Genomic DNA, 19,069 nt, shown 5'->3' with positions numbered 1-19,069 from the left:
ATTGACAATGAATAAGAGAGTATTTCTCTTTAATTCTCGGTGAGTTAAAAGAGCTGATTTGGAGTTAGATTACACTTCAAATCATTAGTAAGCTACGTTGCAAAGGTGTGTACACAGACACAGGTGCGGATACGGGACATGACAAATTTGTAAAAGATAGGATACGGGAGCCCGGCTATATATACATATGGAAATTAACAATTTATATGAGATTGATATTGTGTTTTCATTCATATGTTATGAGAACAAAGATCTCTTTAACATGTTTATGTTTCTTTTATTGAATAGTTTATAAATTTGAACGACCCGAGTCCAACGAGTTTGCAAAAGTTTGAGGGGAAGTGTAAGATGTATGTCCAAGAAGTGTATTATGAGTGTTTTAAACTAAAACATGTATTATATAGTTGAGTACACGTCTGAATAAATGTGTGTATATTCAAGAAGGGTTCAAGGAGTGCCGGACACTGACACAAATACGGGAAGTGTCGGACACGGATATGGGAGCCAAGAAGAAGTGTCCGGGTAACTTAGTAAGTAATAATAAATTAATTTCATTAGGTAAGAACTTCTTACAGAATAAGAAATCCATAGTGCCTTATCTCATAAAGTTCCCTATATTGTTCTTCAGCACCAATTTTTGTCTGATAATTATTCCCAAAAAGGTTGCTTTCCCAGGAAACCCTCTTTTGGAAACTGTCCAATTAGAAGAAATATCCCTGTTAAATAGCACGTTTAACACATCCCCATAGCTTGGCTTTCCAATGATTTCGAGTCTCTTGTATCTTAGTGCACTGTTGTAATGGTATCTTATTGCGCATGTAGGTTTGGAGCGTTTGATTGCGAAAACAGAAGACGAATATGTCCAACTTGCATTAGATCTGGCATCTAATGCGTTGGCACTCTCAGAGCTGAGACTCACTCTCCGGGAACTCATGGCAAAGTCTCCAGTATGCCATGGAGCGAAATTTACAAAAGACCTCGAGTCTGCATACAGAAACATGTGGCATAGGTATTGTCATGGTGATGCGCCGGCCCTGAAGAACATGGAAGCGCTTAAACTGCACCTGCCACAGTCAGAGAAGATCACCATCATGTTCTCTGACATTGGAGAGGCCACTGGTGTGGAAGAGAATCATCAACAACAAGCTGTGAAGGCTAATGGCATGAGCTTGGTTTCTTTATCCACTCCTAGTTTGACTAGCTCGCAGGAGAGCCAGAGTCAGATTGTAAACGGTGTCAGGCCTAGCTAGGTAAATATTTGACATAGGTAATTTCTATGACATTCTTTGGTAAAACTTTGGTGGTGGTGGTGGTGGTGGTTGATGCTGTCGGATCTGAATTGGGGAAATGGGTGGTGATTCGGTCCCTTGGTGGGTGCCATGTTGTTTCATTGACGATTCTACGTTGGCGAAAAAACAGGGAAATATTTATATGCAGTCTAAAGTTTACCGATGAAATATTGAGATACAAGTTGGCCCTGTTTTGTTGCGGTGCTGGAGAGGAGCACTGAAGACTGGCTTTTTGGTAAAGCAGGGAGTTTGGTTATTTGGGAGGTTCATGATTGGAAACAGCTATGGGGTTTTGTTTAGGGTGGAAAAGATGGGAGGCCTTACTCTTGTCACTTTGATTATAATGTTGTAACTTTTATAGTTCCAGCCTCCATCTGTTTGTTGCTACATGTATACTTCCTGGATATCCAAAGCTATATATGTGATATGATATCCCTCGAGTTATATCAGTCTCTCTCTCTCTCTCTCTCTCTCTCTCTCTCTCTCTCTTCTTCTTCTCTCTTCATTGAACTAGTCCACCAGTATTAAAGATTATGCAAATAAAATCAGTGCGAGCGATGGTTTCAGGCTTTTTTTTCTGTTTAATCTGCATATTTGATAGAACTACGTATGCAAAATAGTTGTGCACCGTGCATCTCTCACGTACATCAAGAATAATTTTTGAGTCAAAGAGTTTGCATAGACAACAGCATGCTATTTAAGCAGAGGGTGTTGATGGCGCTACTTAAGCAGACGGTTCTATACCGTGCATCTCTTTACACGCATCAAGAATGATATTTGAGTCGAGAGGCTACAAAGACAACCGCCAAAAAGCTGGTACGACAAACTTGGAATTGGCTAGATGTATTCTTTAATTTTATTTTCAAATTCTTTCTAGGTACTTTTAATCATGATCAAACTATATCAATCAACTCTTCCTCATTTTATCCCAGGACCAACCTTTGTTATAGTAGCATAATTATCACATTTATCACAATTATCAAATTTGAAACTCATAGTAACATAACTATCATAATTACCACATTTATAATTCATTTCTTCTTTGAGGTTATAGTAACATAATCATCACACTTAAAATTCATAAAAATCTCTACTTTGGAATGATTAGAATAGCCACGGAGGGTTGTCTTGTACATGTTCTTCCATAATTTCTTTTTTCCTTCAAAAGACAGATTTACAGCCGCGGTATCAAGCTAGTCTTGACATAAAAGAAGCTCAAACAGTTTGTCTATATTCAAGCGGATAGTCTTGACATAAAAGAAGCTCAAACATTTTGTCAATATTCAAGCACAAAGTGCACGATCTCCGGTGGTTTTTGCAACATACAGATATATGGAGTTACTTGGAACATATCAGTCCTTCACTGTTGTCCTCAATATCTTCACTTCATGGATAGGCCTGGTGGTTCATAGGGGGGAAACGAAACAATGAACAAAGAGAATAGTCAATTAGAATTGAGCTCCAAGATCGAATGACGAGAAAAAGAAAAACATTCCACGATAAAGATCTTATGAAAGAAAACAACGAAACACCGAAGTCCTATTACATAATTGAACTTCACTCTATTGGTTAGTTTCACCAATATTTTTTGTCAATACTCGTTTTGACCCTAAGACAATGAAATATGCATGTTCGTGAGTTTTGCCCTTATTTTTTTGTTCCGATGCAATCTATATCTATCTATAAATAAATAAATAAAAGAACACTGGGGTGCCAACTTTGAATGCCCATTTTTCCCTCCCAATTTTTGATAATACCCAGTTATTATCACTAATTAATCTTCCGTTGAATAGTCATTCATAACCTCTTGTTAGCTATGCACCTCCTCACCCTCCCATTGTTCACGGACTAGAATATTATTTGAATACTATTACTTAAATAAAGAATTAATTTACTAATTATAATATAATAAACTGATTTATATAATTGTTATATTTATAGTTACAAATAGTATTATAATTCGATAATGTATTATTAATATAAATAAGAATATATAACTATAAAATAAGATATTAATCTATTATAATTATCCTAAATTACAATTATGTGTTGTAATTGTTAGAATATATTATCATACTAATAATTATTTAAAAGATAAAACAAGTATGTCCATGTATAAAGCATGTGCACTAGAGCAATAAAGAACGTGCGCTTCAAAATTCGTGAGCTTTATCCATTTTCATTTATTTCGACCTAATCACAATGAAGTATGTTCACTTCAAATTCCATATTTTTATGGATTATCAATCATGATTTTTGTACGTCTTTGTTGCTCGACCGAATTTTAATTAAATATGCATATTTTTAAAATTCACAATTTTCATGAGCTAACTCATGGTCTTTGTCTATTTTCATTTCTTTTGGCCCAATCAAAGTAAAGTATGCATTCTTCAAATTTTGAGATGTTCTTGAGCTATAACTCACGCTTTTTGTTTACGCTTTTTGTTTAGTTTCATTTGTTTCGGCCGATGACAATAAATTATGCGTTCTCCAAAATTCTTGATTTCATGAGCTATAATTCACGATTTTTGTTCATTATTGTTTATTTTAACCCAATGGAAATTAAATATGCATACTTCAAAATTCACGGTTATCATGGGCTATATTGTAACCTACGCTTTTGTATATTTTCGTTTGTATAGACACAAATACAATGACTGAAACATGCATATTTCAAAATTTGCTATTTTCATGGGATACGATCCATGATTTTTGTCTATTTTTGTTTGTTTCGACCTAATGATAGTGAAATGCGCATTATTCAAAATTTGCAATTTGCATTGGCTGTAAACCAAAATTTTTGTTAATTTTTGTCCGTTTTCAATCTAATGACAATAAAGTATACATATACTCCATGATTTTGTCCATTTTTAATCATTACGACCTAAGGAAAATTAAGAATGCATACTTTAAAATTCGCAATTTTCACAGGCACCCACCTTTTTTATACATATTTATTCGTTTCAACCCAATCATAAAGAAATATGATATTTCAAAATTTACAATTTTCATTGGCTATAGCCCATGATATTTTTCTATTTTCGTTTGTTTAGACCCAATAGCAACAAAATATGAATTCTTCAAAAGCAACAAAATATGAATTCTTCAAAATTTACGATTTCCATTTATTGTAACACATGATTTTTGTGAATTTTTCTTCATGTTAACCTAACAAAAATTAATTATGCAAACCTGAAAATTCACAATTTTCATGAGCATACAACCAATAACTTTTTTCCTTACTTCTTTCGTTTCAACCCAATGACAATGAAGTATGCCTACTTCGAAGTTCATGATTTCATGAGTCATAATTCACGATTATTTTCACTTTCGCTCATTTCAACCAAATGACAATTAAGTGTGCATACTTAACATTCACCATTCCTCATGATTTATAACCCACAATCTTCATTTGTTTAGATCGAATGGCAATGAAGTACGTGTACTCTGCAATTTGTAGTTTTCCACGGGTTAAATCATGAATCTTTTCCAATTTAGTTCGTTTTTGTTCCGATGACAATTAAGTATATGCACTTCAAAATTCTCTATTTTCAAGCCAATGATTGTCTAATATGGTATTTCAAAATTCAGATTTTGTGTGGGCTACAACGGAATTTTTTTATCTGAATGATCCAACAATTAAGTATGCATGCTTAAAAGTTTGCAATTTTCCTAGGTTATGCATACTTTTTTTTTGTTGGTTCAATCCAATGTCAAGTGAGTATACTATTTCAAAATTTGCGATTGCATAAGCTCTAACCAATTTTTTTCCAAGTTCATTTCGACCCAATGGTGAAGTATGTGTACTTCAAAATTGGAGATTCTTAAGGGTTATAACTCATTATTTTTTTTTCATTTTCGTTCCAATCTAATGACAGTTAAGTATGCATGCTTAAAACCTCACGAAATTTGTCCATTTTTATTTATTTTGATCCAAAGGCAATAAAGTATATATAATTCAAAATTTTATTAACCAATGACTTTTGCTCATTTTTGTTTGTTTTGACCCAATAACATTAACTTATAAAATTTTTCATTTTCATGAGCTAAGCCACTGTTTTGATCATTGTCATTTGCTTCAACCTAATGTTAATTATGTATACATACTTCAATATTCCCGATTTTCAAGAGCTAACATACGGCTTTTGTCTATTTTCTTTTGTTTTGTCCCAATGACAATGAACTATGTGTACTACAAAATTCTTGATTTCACGAGCTATAATAAATAAATTTGTCCATTTTTTGTTAATTCGGTCTATTGAAAAATAAGTACACATACTTCAAAAATATTCGTGATTTTCAAGAGCTAACGCATGGTTTTTGTTTATTTCCTTTTATTTTGACCCAGTGACAATGAAATATGTGTATTTCAAAAATCGTATCCGTAATTTTTGTTCATTTTGACCTAATGAGAATTAAGCAAGCATATTTCAAAATTTGTGATTTTTATGTACTATAACATATGATTTATCTATGCTTGTTCATTTGATCCATCAACAATGAATGATGGGTTTTTCAAAATTCATAGTTTTCATAAGCAACCCAAGATTTTTGTACATTGTTTATTTGTTTTGACCAGATGGTAGTTTAGTATGTCTATTTCGAATTTCATATTTTTCATGGGCTATAACCCACTTATTTGTCCATTTTCATTCTTTTTGCCTAACAACAATTAAGTATGTGCATTTGGAAATTTGCAATTTCCTAGACTATACCTCTATATGTCGTCCATTTTTGTTGGTTAGACCCAATGTCTATCAAGTAAGCTATTTAAAAATTTGTGATTTTATGAGTTCTAACTCATATTTTTTGTTTTTTAGTACATTTCGATCCAATGATGAAGAAGTATGTGAACTTTTAAATTCACAGTTTTTATAAGTTAACCTACAAATTTTTTTTTTCGTTCATTTCAACTAAAAGGCAATAAAGTAGGCATACCGCGAAATTCACGTATTTCATTGACTTTTTGACCAAGGGCAACAAGGCATGCATATGCTATTTTCATGGGATATAACCCCATTTTCTTTTTATTTTTGTTTGTTTCAACTCAAAGTATGAATGCTTCAAAATTCCCGATTTTGATTAGCAATAACTCACATATTTTCCACTTTTTTTAATTTTAACAAAGCAATGCATATGCTATTTTGGGATATAACCCACATTTTCTTTCTATTTTTGTTTGTTTCAACTCAAAGTATGCATGCTTCAAAATTCCCAATTTTGATTAGCATTAACCCACATATTTTTTCACTTTTTTAAATTTTAACAAAATGCACCTAAATATGCAACTTCAAAATTCGTGACCTTCATGGGCTAACCAGAATTTATCTATTTTTCTTGTTATCCTAATAGCAATCAGTCATGTGTACACTAAGAATTGTAATTGCTATAAAAATTATTTTTTATTTATTTTTATCTGTTTTAATCTAATGACAATTCAATATGCATATTTCAAAGTAAACGATTTTTAAGAACCATAACTCACAAATTTTTTACGTTTTCATATGTTTTTACCCAATGGCGTGAAGTGTGTATACTTTAATTTATGGGTTAAACAGCAGTTTTTGTTCATTTTCATATTGATAGCAATGAAATGTCTACGACAAAGTTTCCAATTTTAATAAGCTCTAAACCACGATCTTTCTCCATTTTTGTTCATTTCCCCTAATAAAAATATGCATACCTGAAAATTCGCAATGTTCATGAGCTATTACCTACGTTTTTTTGTATTATTTTGACCCTATAGTAATGAAATGTGTACTTTAAAAATTGCGATTTTCATAGGCTATATACAATCTATGAGTTGTCTATTTTAGTTCGTTTCAACCTAATGACCATGAATCATTCTTCAAAATTTGTGATTTTCATGAGCCCACGATTTTTATCAATTTTCATTTGTCTGACCTAATGATAATTAAGTATGCATACTCCAGAATTCACAATTTTCATGGGTAGTAACCCATAATTTAGTCCATTTTTATTTGTTTCAACCCAATGACAAATGTATACTTTAAAATTCACAATATTTCATGGGTTAACCCATGATTTCAGTCCATTTTCACTCGTTACGATCAATTGCCAGTTATATATTTGTACTTTAAAATTCACAGTTTTCATAGACTATAACCCATATTTTTTGTCCAAATTCGTTTCAGCCTAATGACACTGAAGTATTTGTACTTCAAAATTGGTGAGTTTTATGGGCAATAACCCACAAATTTTTTCCTACTTTTGTTCATTTCGAAATAGCAATGAAGTATGAGTTTTTCAAAATTCACGATTTTAATAAGTTATAACCCATAGTTTATGCTACTTTTTGTTTCTTTTGTGCCAATTTTTGTTTCTTTTGTGCCAATTTTTGTTTCTTTTGACCCAATGACAATTACGTGTGCACATTTCAAAATTCTTTATTTCGAGGGCAACCCACAATTTTAGTCTATTTTCGTGCAATTCAGCCCAATGACAATTAAGTATATATATATATATATATATTATATATATTATATATATATAATATATATATTATATATATATATATATATATATATATATATATATATTTTAAAAGTCATAAATTTCATGGGCTATAAATCATGATTTTTGTATATGTTGGTTTATTTTGACCCTATGGCTACAAATGTGTACTAAAAGATGTATGATTTTCATGTGCTTTAAACACGATTTTTGTCAACTTTTCATTTGTTTCGAGCCAATAACAATGAAACATGTATTTTTTAAAATTCACAATTTTCATGGTTGTAATTCATGATTATTGTCAATTTTTGTTCACCTTGACCCAATAATAATTAAGTATGCATATTTTAAAATCCACGATTTTCATGGGTTAACTCACTAATTAAGCCTATTTTTCACTCATTTCGACTCAATAACAACAAAGCATGCGTACTTTAAATTGGTGACTTTCTTCAATTATAACCCATAATTTTAGTTTGTTTTTGTTCATTTTGACCAAATCACAATAAAATATGTTGTACTTAAAACTTTGTGATTTCATGAGCAATAACACACGATGTTCGTTCATTTTCATTCATTACAACCCAATGATAATTAAGCATACTAAAAAATTTTCAATTCTCATGAGCTGTGACTTACAATTTTTTATTTTTTTTTCATTCATTTCTATCCAATGACAATAAAGTGCAGTACTCCAAAAATTGTGATTTCACAGGTTAAAAAACTAATCTTCGTCAATTTCCTTTCGCTTATGGATTATAACATACGATTTTTGTTCCTTTTCTTTCGTTTCGACCTGGCTAAGTATACATAGTTCAAAATTTACAATTTTAATGAATAACCATTGTTTTGACCTAATGACAATAAGTACTTTATAATTCTTGATTTCATGACCTACAATCCAGATTTTTTTCCTTTTTTTTTGTTTTGACATAAATTAAAAAAGTGTAATTCAAAATTTGCTATTTTCAGGAAATAAAACCAATGGCTTTAGTTTACTTTCATTTATTTCGACCCACTTACAATGAAATTTGTATTTCAAAGTTGCAATTTTCATGGGCATAACCATGATTTCTTCTATTTTCATTCATTGAAACCCTAGGACAATGGAGTATGTGTTTTTTGAAATTCGCAATTTTTATTGGCTTACCCAATGTAGAGTATGTGTTTTTTGAAATTCGCAATTTTTATTGGCTTACCCAATATATTTGTCAACTTTCGTCCGTTTTGACTCGATGAATAATAAGTATGCATTCACTAAAATATTCTATTATCACAGACTATAACTCAAGATATTTATCTATTTTGTTCATTTTGATCTTATGGCAATGAAGTATGTGTACTTAAAACTTCGTGATTTCATGAAATATAAGTCATGAATTTTGTCTATTTTTGTTCATTTTAACCAAATGAGAATTAAGTATACATCAAATTTGCGATTCTTAGGGATAGTTATTAACCATTTTGTTTATGTTTTTATTCGTTTCAACCCGATGACAAGGAAGTATACCTACTTCAAAGTTTGCGATTTTCATAGGTTTAAACGTGCGACTTTTTGTCCATTTTCTATTGTTTTCATTCCATTTGTAAAGTATGTCTACTTCAAAATTTCTGATTTTTATGGACTATAAACCACGGTTATTGTTCATTGTTTTGTTTAGGCCCAATAATAATTAAGTATCCAACTACAAAATTAGCATATTTCATGGGTTGTAATTTACATATTTTTTTTCTTCGTTTTGGCTTAGTGGCAATGAAGAACGTGTATTTCAAGAACTATAATCTATGATTTTTGCTCATTTTCATTTGTCCTGGTCCAAGGGAAATTAAGTATGCATACGCTAAAATCATGATTTACATATGCATTACCTACAATTTAGGGTAAATACAAAAAACCCTTAAATTGGGCTAGCTAATAGCTAAAAAAAACCTTAAATTTGGCTAATTATCAGAAAACCCTCCTTAACTTACAAAATATCAAAAAAACCCTTACGTATAAGGATTATCATAAAACCCTCTTAACTTTCAGATTTTATCAGAATATCCCCTTTAATTTGACATTTTATCTAAAAACCCCCTTTGATTTTTGAGATTTTAAGGGGTTCCCTGATAAAATCTCAAAGCTAAAGGGGTTTAATGATAACCCCTACATTCAAAGAAAAGGGAGGGGGGTTCTAAAATTTTGAAAGTTAGGGGGCTTATAATTTTCATTTGTTTCAACTAAATGACAATTAAATATGCGTATCTCAAAATTTACGATTTTCATAGGATATAACTCACTATTTTTGTCTATTTTTGTTCATTTCGATCCAATAGCAATGAATTATACGTTCTTCAAAATTTGCAATGTTCATTGGAAAATACCCAATATTTTTCTCACTTTTCGTTTACTTTGAACCAATGGATATTAAGTAAGCAAACTTCAAAATTCACGATTTTCATGAGCTAACCTATAATTTTAGTCTATTTTTGTTTGTTTCGACCAAATGACAATGAAGTATGCAGACTTCAAAGTTCTTGATGTCATAAGTTATAGCCCACGACTTTTTGTCTATTTATATTCTTTTCAACCAAATAACAAAATATGCATAATTCGAAATTCACAACTCTCATGGACTATAACTCGCATATTTTGTTTTATTTTCACTTATTTCAATTCAATGGCAAGGAAATCTGCATACTTCAAAGTGCACTATTTTCAAGGGTTAAAAAACAACGATTTTTGTCCATTTTCATTTGTTTTTTTTTAGTTGGAACTTATGTCTACTTCAAAATTTTCAATTTTCATAGGCTACAAACAATGATTACTATCTATTGTTCGATTCAATAGGAATTAAGTATGCATAGTTTAAAATTCGTGAATTTCATAGACTACAGCCTAGGTTTTTTTATTTTTGTTTTGACCTAAATAACAATGAAGTGCTTATTTCATAATTCTTGATTTTAGTTTATTTTCGTTCGTTTTGACCAAGTGGAAATTAAGTATGCAAACTTCTTCACTATTTACATAGACTATAACCCATAATTTTTGTATCTTTTTCTTCGTTTCATCCAAATGAAAATGAAATAAGTGTAATTTCAAAATTTGCCAGTTTCGTGGGCTATAACCCACAATTTTCAACCTAATGACAATGAAATATGCGTCCTTTAAATTTTGAGATTTTCATTGATTATAATCCATATTTTTAATCAATTTTTATTTGTTTTGACCCAATTAAAATTTAGTATGCATACTTCAAAGTTCGTGATTTTCATGAGCTATAACCATAATTTTGGTTTATTTTTATTCCTTTTGGCCAAATGACAACAGAGTACATACTGTTTAATATTCACAATTTTCTTAGGCTATAATCCACAATTTTTGGTAATTTTCATTTGTTTTGACCTAATAACAATTAAATATGAATACTTCAAAATTTCACAGGCTATAATTCACGATTTTAGGCCATTTTCCTTCGTTTTGACCCATTTGCAATGAAACACGCCCCTTGAAAATTGGTGATTTTCTTCGGCTATAACCTATAATTTTATCTATTTTTATTCATTTTAGTCTAAATACAATGAAGCATGCATACTTCAAAGTTTGTGATTTCACGAGCCATAATTTATGATTTTTATCCATTTTTATTAGTTTCAACCCAATGATTTAAGTATATCTGCTAAAACGCTCATGTGCTATAACATTCAATTTTTATTTGTTTCGACTCAATGGCAATAAGGTATGTGAGCTTTAAAATTCACGACTTTCACGGGTTAAAAACTACATTTTTGTCCATTTTCACTCGCTTTCATTTGGATAGCAATTAAGCATATCACCTCTAAAATTCCCAATTTTCAAGCCAAAAGTAGTTTAGTATGCGTATTTCAAAATTCACATTTTGCGTAGGTAATAACTAATAACTCACTACTTTACCCATTTCCATTTGTTCCGATGCATCAGCAATTAAGCATGCATACCTAAAAATTCACAGTTTTTCTAGGTTATATTGTCCATTTTCAATATTCATGATTTCATGAGATGTAAAGAACACAATTTTTGTTCATTTCGCCCAAAGGTGACGAAGCATATGTACTTAAAAATTTTTAATTTTCATGAATTATACCCTACGATTTTAGTTCATTTTTATTCATTTCGACCTAACCACAATTAAGTATGCATCCTCCAGATCCTAAGAATTTTGTTCATTTTTGTTTGTTTTGATCTAAATGCGATAAAATATACATACTTCAAACATAATTTTCATGAGCTAAATATAACCTACGAGTTTTGTCCATTTTTTCGCTTGTTTCGATCTAATGATAATGAAGTATGAGCGCTTCAAATTTCAAGAGTTTTGTGCATCTGCATTTGCTTCAACCCAATGGCAATGAAGTATGCTTACTTTAAAATTCCCGATGGCAATGAAGTATACTTACTTTAAAATTCCCGATTTTGATGGGATATAAATCATGATTATCATTCATTTTGTTTGTTTCGACTTAATATCAATTAAGTATGCACACCTTAAAGTTCGCAACTTTCATGAAATATAGCCTACGGATTTTGTCTATCTTTGTTTGTTTCGACCTAATAACAATGAATTATACGTATTTCAAAATTCATGATTTCATGAGCACAATCCACGATTTTTGTCTATTTTTGTTCAACTCAATGGAAATTAAGTATGCATACTTAAAAATTCACGTTTCATGGGCTGTAACACAATTTTTGTATATTTCTGTTAGCTTCGACCTACTGACAATGCAATTTGTATTTTAAAATTTGCTATTTACATAGGCTAGCAACCATGTTTTTTCTATTTTTCTTCATTCCAACCCAATGTCAATGAAGTGTACATTCTTCAAAATTCAAGATTTCACTCATAATGCAAGATTTTTCTCAACTTTGTTTGTTTTGGCCCGATGAAAAAAACATGACTTTCATGGGCTGTTATAACTCACGAGTTTTGTCTATTTTGTTCATTTTGACCCAGTGACAATGAAGTATGTGTTTTACAAAATTCACAATTTTTATACGTTGTAAGCCACGATTTTTGTCAATTGTTCATTTATTTTCACTAAATGGTAATTTAGTATGCATATTTCAAAATTCGCACTGGGCTATAACCCATTTTTTAGTCTATTTTTATTTGTTATAACCCTACGACAATTATGTGTAGTGAAAAGTTTGCAAATTTTCTAGGCTATGCCTACTTTCTGTCCATTTCCGTTTAGTTCGACCCTATCTCAATTGAGTAGAGTATTTCAAAATTCCTGATCTCATGAGATGTAACTCATCATTTTTGAGCATTTTAGTTCATTTTGACCCAATGAAACTTGTATATTTTTTCATTTTTGTTTGTTCCTAATGACAATTAAGTATGCATGCTTCAAAATTCCAAATTTTTATTAGCAATAGCCTGCATAGTTTTTTCTAATTTCATTCATTTCGACTTAATGACGGTCAGATATGCATACTCAAAATTCATGATTTTCATGGCTTTAAACCATGTTTTTTTAAATCTATTTCATTCATTTCGATCTAATAGCAACGAAGCATTCTTACTTCAAACTTCGCAATTTTAATGGACTATAAACCATAATTTTTTGTCCATTTTTGTTTGTTTCGATCTAATAGCAATGAAACATACATGCTTCAAAATTCACGTTTTTCATGGGCTACAACCCACAAACTTGTCTATTTTTTTATTTTAACCTAAGTTTGTACTTTCATAAGAACCCACGATATTTATTTATTTTTGTTCATTTCTAGCCAATAGTAACTAAGTATATTTCAACGTGATTTTCAAAGACTATAGCTCACAAGTTTCGTTCATTTTCTTTCGTTTTGAGCTAACGTTAATGAAGCACGTGTTCGTTAAAATTCACGATTTTCATGGGTTAAAATCACAAGTTTTAAGTCCACTTTCGTTCCAATGGCAATTAAGTATACCTACTTAAAAATTCTTGATTTTCATGGGCTATAACTCATAATTTTTGTCCATTTATTTCATTTCGAACTAATGGAAATTATGTATGAATACTTAAAAATTCTCAATATTCATAAGCTATAACCTACAATTCTTGCATACTTTTGTTTGATTCGGCCCATGACAATTACATATTTGTTATTCAAAAACATTTTTCATGAGTCGTAACCCACGATTTTTTTCTATTTTTATTTGTATCGCTATAATGGCAAAGAAATACATTTTCTTCAAAATTCAATATTTTCACAAGTTGCAACCCATGATTTTTGTCAATTTTTGTTCGTTTTGACATAGTGACAATTAAATACATACTCCAATCTTCATAATTTTCATAGGCAATAACGCAAGATTTTAGTCTATTTTCATTTGATTAGACTTGGTGAAAGACACTTCAAAATTGCAACCTTCATGGGCTCACCCACAATTTTCATCCATTTTTGCTAATTTTCACCCAGTTACAATGCAATATTTATACTTCACTTGTTTATTAGTTGAACATAATTCATGATATCTTATTTCATCGTGCCTTACGTAGCAAAAACCTTAGTTCAAAAACTTCTATTTCCTCATCCATCCAAAATTTGGATTTCATTCAAGCTCTAGTAGAAAAATATGATCCTAAAGCACACTTAAATTTTTATTTCTTAATTAGTAAAAGCTAATAAAAAATAGTGAACAAAAGATTTGTCACTTCAGCCCAAGTTAAAGGATATATAGGTTTTAAAACGTAACCTAAACAAATAAGTTTTTAAGACTAAATTACACAACTACCATGACCTTACTTGTTTTTCACTAGACAACCACCAACTTTCCAACCACAAAAAACCACCATAAACTTTATCATAAATTCTTACTAAACTGTCATATGTTATTGTTAGTAAACATGTCATCTAACCTGTATGTGACCATTCCTTGACGAATATACCACATTTTTTCATTAACACCATCGTGGAGTTCTATGAGAAATAGAAAATTCATGGTAGTTTACTATAAACTCCAAAGGACATGTACGCGATAGAGGACATTCATGTTAATTTTGGTTATTTAGCCCTTTTTGGAAAAAGTAGTCTGGACAAAGCAGATCTTTTGGCTTCTTTTGGATGCAAAAGTAGAAAGATCCATTCCAATGATCCCACGCTATGTTCTATTTTACCTCCTAGTTTTCACCATATCTCGAAAATTTCCAATCTCCTCTCTATTTCTCTGCTACGGCACATCCAAACTCATCTAGATGCATTCTAAGATTTACTTTAATATCGTCTTTAATAAGCATTTGATGTTTCAGATAAACCAAAAATCATGGCCATATAAAAGTATCTCCTTGGATAGGTGAGTTTAGGTAACTCAGTAATTAAAAGGGCTCGTCTATATAGGGGGGAAACAACACCTAGCAAACCCTTAATGCTTATAGTTCCTACTATCAAGTTTGTCGGGTTTCTAGTAGTTACATAAATTAGGAGAAAAAAAATACATGTGTGATATTGTTTTTTCTAGAAGAAAAAATATATAGCTCTAGTATCACATACTCTCAAATTTATACCCGAGCTATAGTGAAAAAAAGATTCATGCAATTGATTTATGGCTTTCCCAAAGAATCATCAAGACAAAAGGCATACCTATCACTATTATCAGTTTGAACACTTCCAAGACGCTTGATGATTTCCATCCCTCTGCAAACTCTCCCAAATATGGTATGCTTTCCTGTATGTAACGAATAACTTCCTCAACCATATACCAAAAAGAAAAGAAAAGAAAAGCAACAATAATAGAAAGCACTATGACTCTAGCAAGAATTCTAGAGTCCTTTAAAAGATAACCATGCACGTCAAAGTACAATGTCTAAGGAACATTGTGGAATTAACACTCATTGAAATAACAATTGATCTGCAACCATACTTGGTGTATTGCATCCATATACATAAATATTCACGTCTCTGACAGAAATCCAAAGTATAGAAAACATGTCAAATTCAATGCAAAATATACAGAATCAAGCATAAAAATAAATGAAGAGAAAGCACGAAAATAAAGTATGTATGGATGACACAAATTCATTACCATTCAAACAAAGAGTTAGTCCAGACACCACACTCGAGGAAAGGTATCACTAAGCAACCGAAATTCTTCCCCAAATAGTTAGGACAAGGATCCAACTAACTTATCTAGAAAAAGATACGTACCACTTACTGCAACTTAACTTGTTTACTCCATTTAGTATTTGCTTGAAAGGCTATAGCCTGCCTTGGATGGTGGTAACTTAACATTAAAGATGCTTAAGAGCTTCTGATAGTGTACGCAATATTTTTTTAATATGCAAATGAAGCAATTCAGGAAGTTTCTTTCTGGTGGTAAAGATACTTCCTGTAATGATATGCATGTTCCTTCTATGCTTGCCTAAATTTCAAAGAACAATGCCAAAAATCATAACATTGTCGGGGAAGCAATTTTGCAAGAATCAATGACCATTTTACTTCATTTACATGTCAAATACAAGCACAATATGTTAAAGGTCTAGATGATCCATGTGATGCATATTAGTGACTCTAAATAGGTCCGAACAATTGATGAATGACTCTTAATAGGTTCAAACCATGAGATCTCAGACGCATCTATCATGACATCATCGGAGAACTGAAAAAGACATGTAGAACTCAAATTAAGGGCATCCTGTACCAACTATTATTTAAATATGAAGGCATTCCAGATGTTCCTCATTTCAAAATGTCAAATACATTAATTATTGACATGATTAGAGCTATTATGGACAAGACACCTTGATAAAATGCAGCAATGGGGCACCATTCATTTTTGGGATCCACAGAAGATAAAAGAACTTACTTCATGCATTTAGATGTACTAACCAATGGGCCATATCAGATTTAGATATGGTCACTACACCTACTGCATGATTGAAATAGGGGCCAATGGATTACAAATGTAGTCTCATGTTATATAGCATTTAGTAATGTGCGCTATTTCAAGCTGGATGGCATTTAGTTCGTGCACTTTTAGCAACTATTAGCTTGAACACTTCCCTAAGCATATACTTCCTATGAGATCAACTACCATTACTATCGTCATCTAGACACCGTTAATTATGGAGTTTTTAAAGTATAATTCCCCACTTAAAATACTAGCTATGACCCTACAAGTAATTCTAAAAACAAGATCTAGGAGGTTCTTGAATTCCATGGAACTATTAAATATAAGAATCAACCTAGTATAGTAGCTAAAAGGTTTGGCCAAATTCATTGGCCTATGGATGCTATCATAAACCTCACAAAAAAGGCTTCCTATTGAAAGGAAACAACACAAGGCCCGAGATAATTACCTTAAACGTAGGCCCCTGTTATCCATATTAAGAAGTAACTTCCATCTTCAATTCTATTATAACTCTCATATTCAGAATGACATATGCACATTAAAAGGGTGGTATGTAGCATTTCTTACAGATTTTCGGAGTGACCTAGAAATTGGAGTGCAATTTAGGGGAATGACCATGAGATTTTAGATAGCCCCTAGCCAATCTCCATGAAATTGTACTGGCTATCAAAGAGGCTGTTCTAGGGAGGTATATAAGGTAAAATGGGGTAGAAACACAATTCCTAAGACCTTAAATGAGCAACAACAAATGTAGAAGACACACCACAAAAATTAAAAAAAAATTAGCATAAAACCCCCTTTTTGTTGATTTTGGGGTATGTAGAGGAAGAATGAAGGGAATTTCAATGAGACAATCATACTTGTCAAATTAATAGAAAAAGAGAAATGCACACAAACTGAAAATAAGTTCTATGAAAACAAAGGATTTCCTATTCCCTCACCACAGACAAGACCAACAATGTTTTCAGACTTATAAAAAAAAAAGACTGAAACCTGCATTTTAAGCACTTATCCTTACCATCCAAATGCTGTGCCGGTGCTAGAGTGATAAAGAACTGGCTTCCATTTGTATTAGGTCCCGCATTTGCCATCGACAAGATCCCTGCTCCAGTATGCTTCAGCTCCGGTTTAATCTCATCCTCAAACTTCGCACTGCACGTGGATAAACTCAAAATCTAAATCTTGATACAAGTACTTTTCGTCAATTCAGAACTCATTCTTCATAAATCACAATAAACGTTTGGTCACGGTCAAAAATTAGTTTTTTTTTTGGGTCCTTCCAATCTTATTCTCATGCAAGTCCCAATTTCGACAGCTAATCTAATGATAAACATAAAAGAAACCCTAAAAATTTGCGAAAAGATTTTGATCAAGCAAATAAACACTAACCCATAGATAGATTCTCCACCTCTCCCAGTTCCAGTAGGATCACCGCCTTGTACCATAAAATCCTAAAACACAAACACAAATTAAACAAAAAATCAAGCAAAACAAAAAGTTGGTGCAAACTAGGGCAGAAGAGATCGACGATCACCTTGATGATCCTATGGAACTTGACGTCATCGTAGTATCCTCTCCGTGAAAGCTCGACGAAGTTCCTGCAGGTCTTTGGAGCGTGCTTATAGTACATCTGGCGGAGCACCGGACTCGAGTTGGTTAGCTTTAGAGAAAGAAAGAGAGATGATGAGAAAGAGAGGGAAGCGAGGAGGTAAGCTTACCTCGACGGTGAAGGGACCCATGGAGGTCTCCACGGTGACCTCCGGCGGGCCGCCGTCTGCGCTTGCCCACATGGCGGAGCACCGGACTCGAAGCGAAGGGAGAGAGGTTTTGGAAGCGGGCTAGGGTTCTCGGGTCAGGTCACCGCCCGCGAGAGTTTTGACGATTTTTTTTTTTATTTTTTATTTACCCAGGAGCTTGTATGTTCTTCCTGTGTCGGACATGCGAATCGGGTTTGACTTGAACCCGTTATCCGACAAAATGAACTTAATATGTGGGTGAGAAACTGGGTGCGCGCGAAATGGGTGGCGAAAAATAACTAAGAAAAGATATGTGGGTGAGAAACTGGGTGCGCGCGAAATGGGTGGCGAAAAATAACTAAGAAACTATAAAAAAATATCCTATTTCCTAGTTCTATGTGATTAACACCTTAAAAATTTATCCCACAAATTATCTCAGTTCCAGTTTTAAGTTCTAGATGACTAAAGAAGCCAATATAGGGTTGCGCACAAGCTAGCTACTTTAGGGTGGGGTCGCCGTTGGCGAGCCCTGTCCGGGCCCGGAACAGTAACATTTTTTAATTTTTTTTGTTTTTTTTATTTTTTTATTTTCTTATATATAAAATATATGTATATGTGTATATATATTGTGTATATAATATATATATATATATATATATACTCTCTCTTAGTATATAATTATATATAAGTATACTCTCTCTTATATAAGTATATATAT

At 32.0% G+C, this 19,069-nt stretch overlaps 2 protein-coding genes across 3 annotated transcripts in view; one reads left to right on the top strand and one right to left on the bottom strand.

The window, feature by feature from the left end:
- Window positions 1-1,759, top strand: part of LOC109824918 (probable UDP-N-acetylglucosamine--peptide N-acetylglucosaminyltransferase SPINDLY) — a 34,154-nt gene extending 32,395 nt beyond the window's left edge. Inside the window, exon 19 of the mRNA XM_020391548.1 lies at window positions 823-1,759. Coding sequence (XP_020247137.1) covers window positions 823-1,250 — 428 coding nt within the window. The 3' untranslated portion in view covers window positions 1,251-1,759. The remainder of the gene's footprint in view (window positions 1-822) is intronic.
- The window catches only part of LOC109826044 (peptidyl-prolyl cis-trans isomerase CYP18-2), an 18,001-nt gene continuing 1,224 nt past the window's right edge, over window positions 2,293-19,069 (bottom strand). Inside the window, exons 1-6 of one of the 2 annotated variants that reach the window (XM_020392991.1) lie at window positions 18,334-18,503; window positions 18,150-18,245; window positions 18,005-18,066; window positions 17,634-17,767; window positions 15,349-15,433; window positions 2,302-2,687 (exon numbers count right to left, since the gene is read on the bottom strand). In XM_020392991.1, the coding sequence (XP_020248580.1) occupies window positions 2,642-2,687; window positions 15,349-15,433; window positions 17,634-17,767; window positions 18,005-18,066; window positions 18,150-18,245; window positions 18,334-18,405 (495 nt within the window). In that variant the 5' untranslated portion in view covers window positions 18,406-18,503 and the 3' untranslated portion in view covers window positions 2,302-2,641. Of the gene's footprint in view, window positions 2,688-15,348; window positions 15,434-17,633; window positions 17,768-18,004; window positions 18,067-18,149; window positions 18,246-18,333; window positions 18,504-19,069 lie in introns of those variants that run through there. The other variant, XM_020392992.1, reaches the window with a different exon arrangement.

This window comes from Asparagus officinalis, chromosome 10 (genome assembly GCF_001876935.1).
Source record: "Asparagus officinalis chromosome 10, Aspof.V1, whole genome shotgun sequence".
Lineage (NCBI taxonomy): Eukaryota > Viridiplantae > Streptophyta > Magnoliopsida > Asparagales > Asparagaceae > Asparagus > Asparagus officinalis.
Note: the sequence above shows the minus strand (reverse complement) of the source record. Positions and strands in the feature narration are given on the sequence as shown.